General features: G+C 39.8%; 1 protein-coding gene across 1 annotated transcript in view; it reads right to left on the reverse strand.

The window, feature by feature from the left end:
- Nucleotides 1–324: 324 nt before the first annotated feature.
- OSTF1 (osteoclast stimulating factor 1) overlaps nucleotides 325–12,298 on the reverse strand; it is a 31,036-nt gene continuing 19,062 nt past the window's right edge. The window contains exons 5-10 of the mRNA XM_064176544.1: nucleotides 8,490–8,543; nucleotides 7,983–8,090; nucleotides 7,462–7,511; nucleotides 7,269–7,347; nucleotides 6,698–6,796; nucleotides 325–2,919 (exon numbers count right to left, since the gene is read on the reverse strand). Of these exons, the coding sequence (XP_064032614.1) occupies nucleotides 2,861–2,919; nucleotides 6,698–6,796; nucleotides 7,269–7,347; nucleotides 7,462–7,511; nucleotides 7,983–8,090; nucleotides 8,490–8,543 (449 nt within the window). The 3' untranslated portion in view covers nucleotides 325–2,860. The remainder of the gene's footprint in view (nucleotides 2,920–6,697; nucleotides 6,797–7,268; nucleotides 7,348–7,461; nucleotides 7,512–7,982; nucleotides 8,091–8,489; nucleotides 8,544–12,298) is intronic.

The following is a 12,298-nucleotide window of genomic DNA, read 5'->3' on the forward strand; positions in this document are numbered from 1 at the left end:
AGCACACAGAACAACCTTCATCATGCAGTTAAGAGACATCATGAACTTGACTGCTTTAATTTTGCTACTTTTCTTAAAACATTACTTTCATTGTTACAAGACTGAATGCAGATGTCCTTGGCAAGAGTCTTGAATTTAGTATCTAAATGCCTGTAGTGACACATGCGCTGGAGAAAAGTAAGGGCACTAAGTCTGCAAAACTGTATACTGTATCATCTTACTCCAGCTCTAATTCCTTCTAGCTATAAGACTTTTGTAATGTTTTATCTTTGGTTTGGTTTTCTGTGTATTTTTTTCTGATAAATCAAAACTTAATGCCTACAGTTAGGCAAAAAGTAATTTATTGCCCCAAAGTTTTCACAGTGCTTTCTATTTTACAAGGCGAGCAGACAGTTGCATGAGAACAACAAAGCTGTAGGGAAAAGATCCCGAAAAAACAACAAACAATAGTAATTTGGGTCCTAGAAATAAATTACAGCAGTAGCTATCTGCCTTTCAATGTAAATGTGCCTCCTTCAGGACGCTCCATTAAGAACTTCAGAGGCAATCTTTGGGCCCAGCTTGTGCTCTGTCACCATTCTTCCTTGCAGCACCTACATCTTTCTGCAGAAGAACATAAGGTCTTGTGGCAGTACCTAATTCCCCAGACAAGAGGATAACATAAAATTTTTAAATCAAATGTTGCAATTGACTTGCATGATATCGGACCCATGGTAGCAGAAGACATCACCTTAAAAGGTCCTTATGAATACAAATTCTACCGCCAAAGCTTGGTAAGGGAAAACAGTGACTTGGGAAGTAATTTTCTCCACATCCCATGACACTGAAGAATTTTAAGCTTTTGAGCTTCATGTATGCTGGGAAGAAATGTATGTAACAGATATAAGAACCTCTTCACTTCTCTAGCCTATTACAGGTCCTTGCTTGATGGCAGTGTGAAATTGCATCATATTAATCAACAAGCATGAAGCATAAACATGTGGCTTGATTGTGGTAAAAGCCTGAGCTAGTAAAATTAGCTGAGTGCTAAAATGCAAAGCAAGAATCTCTGTTTATTATGAGCCATGTTCAAGAACTGTTCTAACAAAAGCTTGAGAAAAAAACTTGGTGGCTTTGGGATTTTTTTCTTCCAGTATAGGACCTGCAGGTTCATACAAAATAAAACGGCACTGTTCAGTTGACCCTAGTATTTCATAGGGCTAAAAGATTTTTCTATGGTTTTAACATTCTAACTGTTTAGAATTATAGCTGCCAATGACTGTTTGTGCAATGCCTCTAACTTAAAACAGTTCTCATCCATGAAATGATGTCTTCTTTGGTGAGTGCTCATGTAACAGGCCTTACCAGTATCTCGTTTTTTCCAGGATAATAAAACTACAAAAATGTGCTCCAATATTTTTTTAAAAGGGGGATTTTAGGGTGCTCTAGATTTCAGTTAATCTCTAGAATACTAGTGTGATTTCACTTATCCCCAACCTTTTCCGAAAGCTTTTTATTTATCCCCAGTTCTTCACAAGAGTTTAACATTTATCCCCAGTGTTTCACAAAAAATGCCTTTGTCTTTTCCCTTTTGTTTTCTTCTTTCCCTCTCCCCCTCTCATTTCTCTGAAGCATGATACAAACTCTGTCGTGGCTGAAGCTTAACTGCTACTAGAGAGGTTAGCAACAAAATAGAAAATGAGATTGTATCTCAAATACCTGTAACATTTTCTTACCATCTCAGGAAGGAAGGATTCCTCAACAGTGTAATATTTGGCTGCAGCTATTTGAGCAATCCGAAGAAGTATTTCTTTAACTCTGCAGGGAAGCCTGAAAGTGGCTCAATTTATTTTTTAGTTGTCTTTAATTCACAGGAATAAGAAGCAAGTTTTTAAAATTGTTATTTATCTTCAGATGCTTCTTCTAAAGATACCAGCACACCTGACAATAACTTGATGTACATCTTCCCTCATTCCTTCAAATATAAGTAAGCTTTGAGGTAACTCAGGACAAAACACAGAACACTTGTGAAAAAAAAAGCAAGAAATAAGTAAAAAAGAAAATTAGGCAAGATAAATAGAAAAACAGTCTATCTTACTTTAATTATTAATAGTTTCAGCATAATGCACTTCAAAAGCAAAATAATCAAGTCACTAAATCCAAAATTGAGTGTCTTTCTCAAGAAAAACTGACTTAAGCAAACATTTCACCTGAGTTTACATTTCAGGGATTGGGTCCATAGCAATAGAAAAGACAAAGCATGGAGGGCAGATTGTCTCATGTCATTCCACCTCTTATTTAGAGGGGTACAAGAAAGAATGAAGGTAAAAAAAATGCGAAAAAAAGACAACAACAAAATCACATTGAACTTTGTCTTGCTGGCTCCGTGTAGGCAAAAGATGGTCACCCTGTATGGCAGTACTTCCATTCATGCCTGTTAGACAGTGCTTACTCCACCAGTATTATCTGCATACAGCAACCTATATCCAGGAAGATTTGGGGAAATGTTAACAGTGGTGTTCTGCTGTCCAAGAGGAAGCTTTCAGTTTGAGGAACATATTCCATACATGTAAGGCACTTGCTGGGAAGGCCTGAGAAGAAACCTATGAGTTTCAAAGATGGTTCTCTGCCCATTCAATGATGTGGGTATGTCACACTTCCTCTCTGAACTAATTCCAAAGGAACTCTAATTCAAAATATGACAGCTTCTGTCACACGTAAAGATTACTCCTTTGGAAAGCAATATTTTACGCTCTCATTTATATGCTACATTGGAAGACTGCAATACTCTTAAGTAAGGCATTTTTACAGGTGTAAATATATGTTTTAGCAATGACATAGGCAATGTAAGTTATAGTTCTTTTATGGTGTATGAAGAAAACTAATCGGAGTCTTCATCATCGAGGTATTCCTCTGCATTACTTAATGTTCGGACTGCACCTGTAAAGAAACAAAACTCTCTCTTAATCCAGGATAAAATCAGAAAAAGCCTCACATTTGCAACGCTTATAATACAGGATCTAAGAAACTTCATTCCTCTACCATTTAGAGGTATTAGAGCTACACAGATGGGGCTGTGATACAGATCTCAAAGGCAGGGCTAAGTCAGTAATCACATCTCCTACATAAAAGACTTAGTCCTTCCATGACCCGGAAGAGCTATCTTCTGACTCCTTGGAGCCTGTACAGAAGAGGTGAAACTCTTCAGTTATATTTTCTGTGTAAGTTACCTTTAAATCAGAGAGGAAAAAATGAGTGAGTTGGTGGAAGAGTATCATGGGTTGAATTGAACCTGCTGCTGTTACTCATACCACGCTGCAGTCACGCCAGCTTCAAAAAGTGAAAATGCTAAATGGAGTAAAGTATCGTAGGGCTTGAAGTTCAGATTGCAACATGGGAAGCTTCCTGTTCCAGTTGTTGCTTCTGGGTTCTTGGGTGTGGGTGGCTCTCTGCAGGCATGGTGGCAGAATGGGTTGGAGTAGGATAGCTGCTGGGTTGGGTTTTCTGTTTTATGTTGATTTTTTCCCCTGTATATTTCACTGTGATTCTTCTGCAAACAGGCTAAGATAAGGTAATCATCAAATCAACCAGGTTGGAAGAGACCTCCAAGATCATCCACTCCAACCTATCCCCCAGCCCTGTCCAATCAACTACACCATGGCACTAAGTGCCTCATCCAGGCTTTTCTTGAACACCTCCAGGGATAGTGACTCCACCACTTCCCTGAGCAGCCCAACAGTAAATCACTCTCTCTAGGAAGAACTTCCTCCTAACATCAAGCCTACATCTCCCCTGGCACAACTTGAGACTGTGTCCCCTTGATTTGTTGCTGGTTGCCTGGGAGAAGTGACTGACCCCTACCTGGCCACAGCCTCCTTCCAGGTAGTTGTAGACAAAATGAGGTCACTCCTGAGCCTCCTCTTCTGCAGGCTAAACAACCCCAGCTCCTCCAGCCTCTCCTCACAGGGCTTGTGTTCCAGGCCCCTCACCAGCTTTGCCACCCTTCTCTGGACACTTTCCAGTCTCTCAACATCTCTCTTGAATTGAGGAGCCCAGAACTGGACACAGTACAGAAGGTGTGGCCTGACCAATTATTCAGAATAATTAGGTTATCAACTAAGTTAATTATGAACTGTGATTATGGGAACTCATGTTACATTAAACTCTTGTCTTGCCTCTTCATCTCAACCCTGAATTTTGTGTGTTACTCTCCCCCTGACTTCCTTGTTGGCGGAGCAGGCAGGTTAGCCATTGTGCTAAACCACTGCAATGAGTCTGTATGGTTTTATTCTGAATGCTTAGCTGGCTGCCATTCTCTGCTTAAATCCAAATATATTCTCTCCTCTCACTTTTTTTTTCTTGAATATATATTTCTTGAATCTAATTAATGAGCTTTTGAAAGACAATAATCAGGAAACAGAAGTATTAAGATATATTCACCAGATGTGCAGCAGTATCTGGAGAGCTACATCTACCTTTAGGACTATATAAAGATACACAGCATAGTGTTTTGGTGATATGTGATTATTTGCCTAGAGATTTTCAAGTATATGGGAATGAAAAAATACATAAAGTATAATACACTGCATTGCTGAGATCCAGGTACCACAAGATCCTTATCAGTCATACCTTTCCAACAATATATGGAAACCAAGTATCAAAAGTATCAGGTGCAAACATAGCAAGACTGGCACAAAGTGGGTACCTTTTAAAGTGGGGGGGGGCGGGTAACATCCAAACCACCGCACCATATTATCCCAAACTTTAAACAAGTAAATTTAAAACTGTGTTTTGGTAAAAGAAATGTAAGATGAAAAGATTTTTTTTTCCTTCTATTTGAGTAGAAAGAAAAGAAAGAATTTTAAAGTTCTGTCTTCAAAGAACCATACATTGAAAAGGGTAAATCCCATTTCTTCTGAATAACAACTGTTCCCCCATTCGGGACCACAAATGAGACAATTATTCGGCATTTCTATGACAGGATTTTAATAACTTTCTTGTCTGATAATATACTTCAGCAATCATGACATTTCTATGTGTGAGTACAAACATAAAACACAAACCTGAACATTTAACTGGAGAAAAGTAAGCTTCCTCAGCAAGAGAAAATGTTTTATAGATAGACTATGATAGAGGATATATCTCAAGAGGGACATATTTGAAAATAAGAATAGAATTACTGATATGGGACTGAACCTATGAAAAGGAATAATCATTTAAGTCACAGACATTGGAAATACTGAAATATAGGATCAGTTGCCATTGATGAATGAATCTATTAAAAATAACAAACAAACCAGAAAATATAAGGAAAGTATACAGATCAGTGGTGTCTCAAGACTATAAAAGACTAAATTAAGACAGAAAAGCAAACAATGAAGCTAACACTGAAACTGCAGTTAGACTGAGAACACTGGTATGAAGGCAAACAAGAAGAAATACTGTGCAAGATTATCAAAGACTGGTGATAGATTGACTAAAGACAAAAAAAATCAGTCAACCCTGAGACAAAATTTAGAGGGAGGGAAGCTAATGAACCAGAGGTGGAAGTTACCTAGTATCAGAAAACATGAAACAGTAATGCAATTATTAGGGACATTAGAATAGAAAATACTTTTGTATCAGCTGTGTACAATTGACAGGCAAAGAAGCTCCTAACAGGGATGAACTAACATCAGAAAAAAATACGGAAACATAAGAAATTCTGCCCTTTGTTACAACTGTTTTCTTCAGAGTCAAAGTTGATGGAAAAAATTGTGAAAGTTTTCTGTTAAGCCCTGATATTACTTGTTAGGTAGTGTTTTTGCTTTAAGTGCTCCTCGTGGCTTTCTAAAGCTACAGTCAGCTATTCCAGCATTTAATTCCCACCACCATTCACCACCCATAGGTTATCATTCCCCTTGTTCTCACTAGCCCACTAACAGTACAGCTGCTAAACTGCACATCCCACTCACACAAGTAATTCTGCTTGTTTTTTTCAAGTAATATCTCATTTTCTGTTTAAGTCATCTAGGGTTTCCACTCTGCCTCCAGACTCCTGAAAGCTACATGTAGCACTAATTATGAAAAACACTTCAGTCTTTCATTAGCTTTTTCAAATAGCCTTGTTTCTCTTTAACCCTTTCTTACAAGTACAATGTGTTATTAGGAAAGATTGAGACAAGTGCGAGGCAGTGAGACTATTTTCATAAATATCTCAAAACATTATTTCCTTGTTTCTCTAATAGTCACTTGGAGAGACACAGGAATAAGAAGTTTTTAAAAATCAGCATATGTTGGTATTTGTTTGGTTTAGCCTGAAGAAAGAGACAGGAGTACAAGGCAACATACCACATAATTTTATTTTCACACCCTGTCTCTTGTGGGATACTGCTCTTAAGGTAGTTGCCATCCTTGCTTTCTTTTTGTCTCTCCACTCTGAAGAGCCTGTTTTCCATTTCTTTCTCTTCTCTTGCTATTTCCACATCTTCAAAATTCTTTTGCCTCTTTCTGACAGAAGATGGCATTTTATGTGGAGTTCAGCTACACTGAATGTAATAGAACTCTATTATAGCTGTGCTGAACTAACCTTCTGAAGTGAACCCTCTCCAAATGTAACTTTTAGCCCATGTAGCTCCCAAGTGTTTTTAATGTCTATCGGCATATTGGTATTTGATGTAACTATTAAGTTTCCCCTTAGAAAGGGAAAAACGTATTAGAACAACAGAACTAGACATACCTGCACTCTGTTTTTTCTTCAGCAAGGATGCACAAGCTGCATTGGTTGCCATGTCCAAAGCCAGTTTCTTCTCATTGTTCTTCAGATCTATTCTTGCCCCTTTGTAATACAAAAACATAATCATGAATCACTGTTCCAGCTATTTCTTGAGCAACAGTATTATGAAATGAGTTTCAATAGCACGTGTAGAACAGTACACTGACAGGGAACGTCATCAGTAAACTGCTCCGAATCAGAATAATAGTTATGGATGCTCTTCCATAAGCTACAGTTGGCTATGAAACTTGCTGACTGTTCTCCCTTTCCAGGAAACAGACATGATTGCTTTTCTGGGGTTAAGGGCCTAATTTTATCTGCAAAGCAGGACAAAATTATTTGTGAGCAGGTGAGATGCCTACTTTCCAAACAGCTGCCAAATTTTTTTGCAAGGCTTACAAGTCAGGCAGGTAAGCTGGCTAAGGACTACACACAGGCTATAAGAAAACATTTTTTAAAAATCAAAATAGATTAATAAACATTCAGAAATCCAGCCTGCCACACAGACTGTTGAAATATTGGTGAAGATCTTTACCCTTTGCCAGCAGCATCTCTACAATATCTGCATAACCTTTCCATGCAGCAGCATGCAAAGCTGTGTCTCCCAATTTGTTCTGTGGAGTTAGAGGGAAAAGCAACAGGATTAAAACACAGAAGAAAAATTTCAGCTAGTACCAAGGATGAATAACACCACACCTTTACTGTAAGGGTCTGTTGGTTTAACTTACCTGTTGGTTTAATTCTAGGTTTGCCTGGGTAAACAGAACATCCACTATATCTGTAGAACATTAGGTGGGGGTGGGGTAGGAGGAATAAAAAGAATAAAATTACTGGAAACAAAAGAGACTTTTTATGCATCACAGCATAAATTTTGTTCAAGATTTAATGTAGAACTGATCCAATTGGTTATTGAAAGCCTTTAACAGTCAGACTGCATTGTGCAACAACCACTAGTCACCACAAAAAAATGCTGCTGCATAAAATACCCAAAACAATACAAGACTTCTTTTTAGATTGTCCTTCCTCCCACTCAGGTTCTAACAGTTACTTTGATTAGAATTACTGCTTCAACAGCAATAACAAACAGAGAGCATTTGATAGAATTTAATGTTGCTTCTATTGTTCCTTCTATCTTGATTTTATAATGACATTTCAAAAAATCTGGCTTTATTATTTAGTACTGCAATTCTAGAAATCAGTCTAACACACAAATCCATGTAACAGTCATTTCAAAATAATTCTCTGATACCTTTGTGGCCACCATGGCATGCCCAGTACAGAGCTGTGTTTCCGGCTTTGTCTAAGCCATTGACCCCGACTCGATTATCCAAACACTCTCTCAACCAGCTCAGGTTACCTGAAAGACAAACTCAGTTTTAATTTATTTACGTTAACAGAACCATACAGTTCTTTCTGAAGAGTGTCAGTCCTCCTGTGAACTTAGAAGAAGAAAAAGTGATTAACAGCAACACTTATAACAACTAGTCCAAATCATACTAAACACCTTTTCTTCTACTCTCAGAAGATCTTTAAATCTCTGTGGATAGTAACAATACTTTTTGTTGCGTATACAATCATAGATTCTATCTGGCTGTAAACCACTCCAGCTTCTGAAAGCTGCAAAACCTACTAACTGGTTCAAGATACCAGACAGTCAAGAACATGCAAGACATCTTTGTTCTAAATATATTATCTTGGCAGAAAACAAGCAAATAATCTTTTAGCATTACCCAAACAAAACCCAGTTCACACTTACCACGCTTGGCAGCTTCATGCAGTGGGTTATCAATAGACTCAGCTTGCTCTGCCACTGAAACAGAACAGAGAGTTAGTTCTAACTACTTCTGAACAGGTATTTGACACCTATGTGTAAATAAAAGTTTTATTTATTCTATAAGAACCAGTAGTACATATTTGATTCTGATGTGAAAAGGACTTGTGAGTGGTAAGTCAGTCACATACACTTCTATTTTCTGTGTATGGAAAAGCATTTCCAAGGACAGCTTGTGAAAACCTCAAAGAACAGAATCAAATTGATCAGTAGTTGCAAGCCACTAGGAATCCCACAATACTTCATCTTGGTTGTTACTTCCCTTTCTACTGGCTTTGAGCAGTTGCACGTGACTAGGCTTTCTACGTGCAGCTCGCCAAGTATACTTACAAAAGAATTGTCAGCAGGCTTTCTACTTGTTTTACAGGGACTTCTTCTTTTCTCTGTGTAGTGGGGTGCTCCACACTGGCCTCCAAACCCTCTCCGTCAGCGAAGATTTGAAGGGTGGAAGACAAAGGCGTGAAAGTGCCCTCCCCTGGCTCCCACCTTGTGGGCTTGCATGGGGAAGAGCAAAAGGCCTTTTCTTCCCGCTCTCACACATGTACTCACTCATGGGAAAGCCCACACTGGAATATGCCATTGTGACTGGCTGGATTCTTTGTGCCCAGTATATAATGGCATTGGACACATTGTATAGGAAAGACTTAAGTAAAGTGACCAGAAAGCGCATGCAAGTCCAGCAAGTCCACAAGCCCATTAGGTCCATTCAAGAGATTTGCCTGTGGCACTTGGTCTGGGCTTCTCCTCAGACCAGCGTATCTTGGCTTCCGGCTCCCCACTCCTGAGGCGGAACAACCCTGCCACAGATATAAACTGCTGAGGTTGGCAGGAACACGCCAGCAGTGTGGATTTCCCTGCGCTGCTAAGGCAGCGCCGGTCCATGAGATCTGCCTTGTGGAAGCTTTGCCTGCAGACATTTTGATTTTGGTGGGTTCCATTCACATTGGATTTATGCCACATGGTTTACAAACTGGATTATAACTTGCAGTTTCCAAAGGCTGCCGCAAAGAAGATCCAGGGACCATCTCCAAACTCCTACTCTGCCTTTGCAGGTCCCGTGCTGTCTCAGCTTTTCCCTAGAGCTCTGCTCTGCCTCTGATTTCTAAGTGGGGTAAAGCTGCCTTCCTTGGCCATTTTCTGATTTCCCTAAATTACCAAAATTGTCCATGAGCATCCTTGTGAAAATTCCTGAGTGAATTAGAACCTATAAATAAAATGTACCTAGTTTTGTATATAGTTTTGGGGTGAGGATTTTCATGAAAATAAAAAATAATTATATTTTAATAATTTCTGCTTTGTCAAATTATTCCAAATTAAATCACTCTGAAAAACTTGCAGGAGGTCTGCAAATAAAAAACACTTAAACAATGAATATAGAGATCAAAGTAAATGCTTCTGCAGACCTTTTCCTCCTGCAAGCTTTAGGTTTTACCAGACAGGAGTAGCAAAGAGTTCCAAGTCACTCTGCTGTTGCAACAGCAGAAAAACTGTACAGCTGGAAGTTGGACTGTGATCTGCAAACTTTAAAAAATACCCTCATTTTTCAGATGGAAAACCCCAGGACTACTAAGGGTACAGGCATATAAGACAATGTGCAATCTGAGATGACTAGGGTCTCTGAGCCCTTTCACTATGGCTTGTTAAAACAGGTGGAGTAAGAAAATGGGTTTCACCAAACTGTTACTGTTGTAAGCCTCAAGACTGTTGTGGCCTATGTGTTCCTCTACTACTTAAACACATATTCCTCCTGTAACACCTGTAATTGCAAAATTTCATATGCTCATCTCTCTAGGTGTCAGCAAAATAAAATGAAAATGTTAGGTTCTGATTATTTCAGTTTAAAAAAAAATAATTGTGCAAACAGTGAACAGAATCTTAAAGCAGAATGAGAGAAACCAGTTCCAGCATAGTCACACATAACACAAACAGGACTTGAAAGTGACTTCAAGCAGGGCCTGTTGCGCACAGCAGAAAACATTAACAACTCACATCTGTCTCAGGAGCCTAAAAATAACTTTGTTTTTAAAAAAATCTAGTCAGAAGTTCAGCAAGTAATTTTAATGCAAGTAACACCAATTCTGTCTTCATTAGATTTTCTGTTCACAGTCTTCTAAAGTATGTTCCTTCAAACCCAGCGGATGAAGCAGAAGACCTGACAGGACACAGCAGTTTCAGATCTGTCCTACCTTTTGCAAAAAAGTTGTAGAAGACCACAGGAGATTACAGTATCTTGATGGCTAAGATGGAGCCTAGGCAGGCAGTCCTAATGGTGGCAACCAGTGAAAATAGACCTTTGGGGATTTTGTGGTTTGCCTAAATCAGAAGACACATTCATGGTAGTCTCCTTTTTAAGGTACGCAGAGGCCACTCTTCTGCTTATGCATGAAATTTTTGCAACTGTTCAGGCAGAGACACCACTGTCCCCTATCCTCCCACTTGGCTTAAAACAGGGAACGGTTCTTTGGGTAAAATTTCAGTACAGCACTATGTGTTGCAGTAGGCCAAAACAGGCCCAATATGAGCCCTGACATGTCCAGGCATGGTCCCCTGATCTCCTTCCTCCTTCTGGAGTGGGGGGAGATGTGGGAAAGACGACATAGGGATGCCATAAAGCCTAAGGACCTGGCTTGTTCAGACTTGTTTTGCTCCCGTTTACATCTTGTGGTAAAAAAGGTACACACACTTGGCATATTGTGATGAATAGGAGTATGATTTATGTTAGGAGGAAACAAAAGGGGTAAAATGTGATTCCCTGAGATGGATAATTAGCGTGGGAACTGGCAGGATTTTTACTGCGCTTGTGCCAGGGAGGGTCAGTCAGGAGGACACACAGAGAAGATCACCAGAGGTGACTGGACAATGCAGGCGTACGAAGGATCTCTGGCATAGCAAGGATTTCAGGGACTGGTTTGCATACTTGATACATTTGCATGAACTGAGTGTATAATGTTGTGTGCCTGTGGTACTAAGTTGGTAGAGCACAGATTTCCCTCATGCCCAGAGCTGCTTATTCCTGTTTTAACAATTAAATTTTATATTGTCTTTGGTACTAATCAGTTTGTGCTTGAGATCACTTATAACAAATTCCTGGTGATCCCCAATGTGATCTTCCTCGCCTCTGGGTGACTGGGACCCACAGAGAGGGGCCCCCACCTCCTTAGGCAGCCTGTCCGTGCTTTCAGGAAACCCAGGAGTGCGGAACACACAGAGTTATGGTGGAAGCAAGGACCTGTATTCCTAAGGCATGGCAGATGCAAGGAATGTGGACAGACTGGACCTCTCCGGGAAGTTACTGGACAGCAAGTAACACTGCCTGGTTGGGTGGGAGGAACAGGATGTCGGTGAATGCATACAGATTGGACCTCTCTGGGATTAGGGGGGGGATCAATGTCAGGAGACACTCAGGTGGGACCTCAGACAAAATCTACAGAAATTGGAAGGGTGGCAGGAAAAAAGTTTACAAGAATTATTAAGAGAAGCACAGAAGGTGTATGTTAGGAGCAATGAGGAAAAGGTGAAGGATAAAGCCAAGACCTTTGTGGGGAGACTCAGCAGATGGGGCAGCCAGGGAATGCACAAGTGTATCCAAATAATGGTAGCAGTGGTCCCTGAATGAGCACCGCAGATGTGCAAGCTGGGGAGTGCTTTTACTGCAGGAAGAGGGGACACCCAAAGAGGGATCGTCTTAAACGACAGCAAGATTTGAAGACATTCCAAGAGGCAGAACAAGATTA

The sequence above is a fragment of the Pogoniulus pusillus genome, chromosome Z (genome assembly GCF_015220805.1).
Source record: "Pogoniulus pusillus isolate bPogPus1 chromosome Z, bPogPus1.pri, whole genome shotgun sequence".
In the NCBI taxonomy this organism is placed as follows: Eukaryota; Metazoa; Chordata; class Aves; order Piciformes; family Lybiidae; genus Pogoniulus; species Pogoniulus pusillus.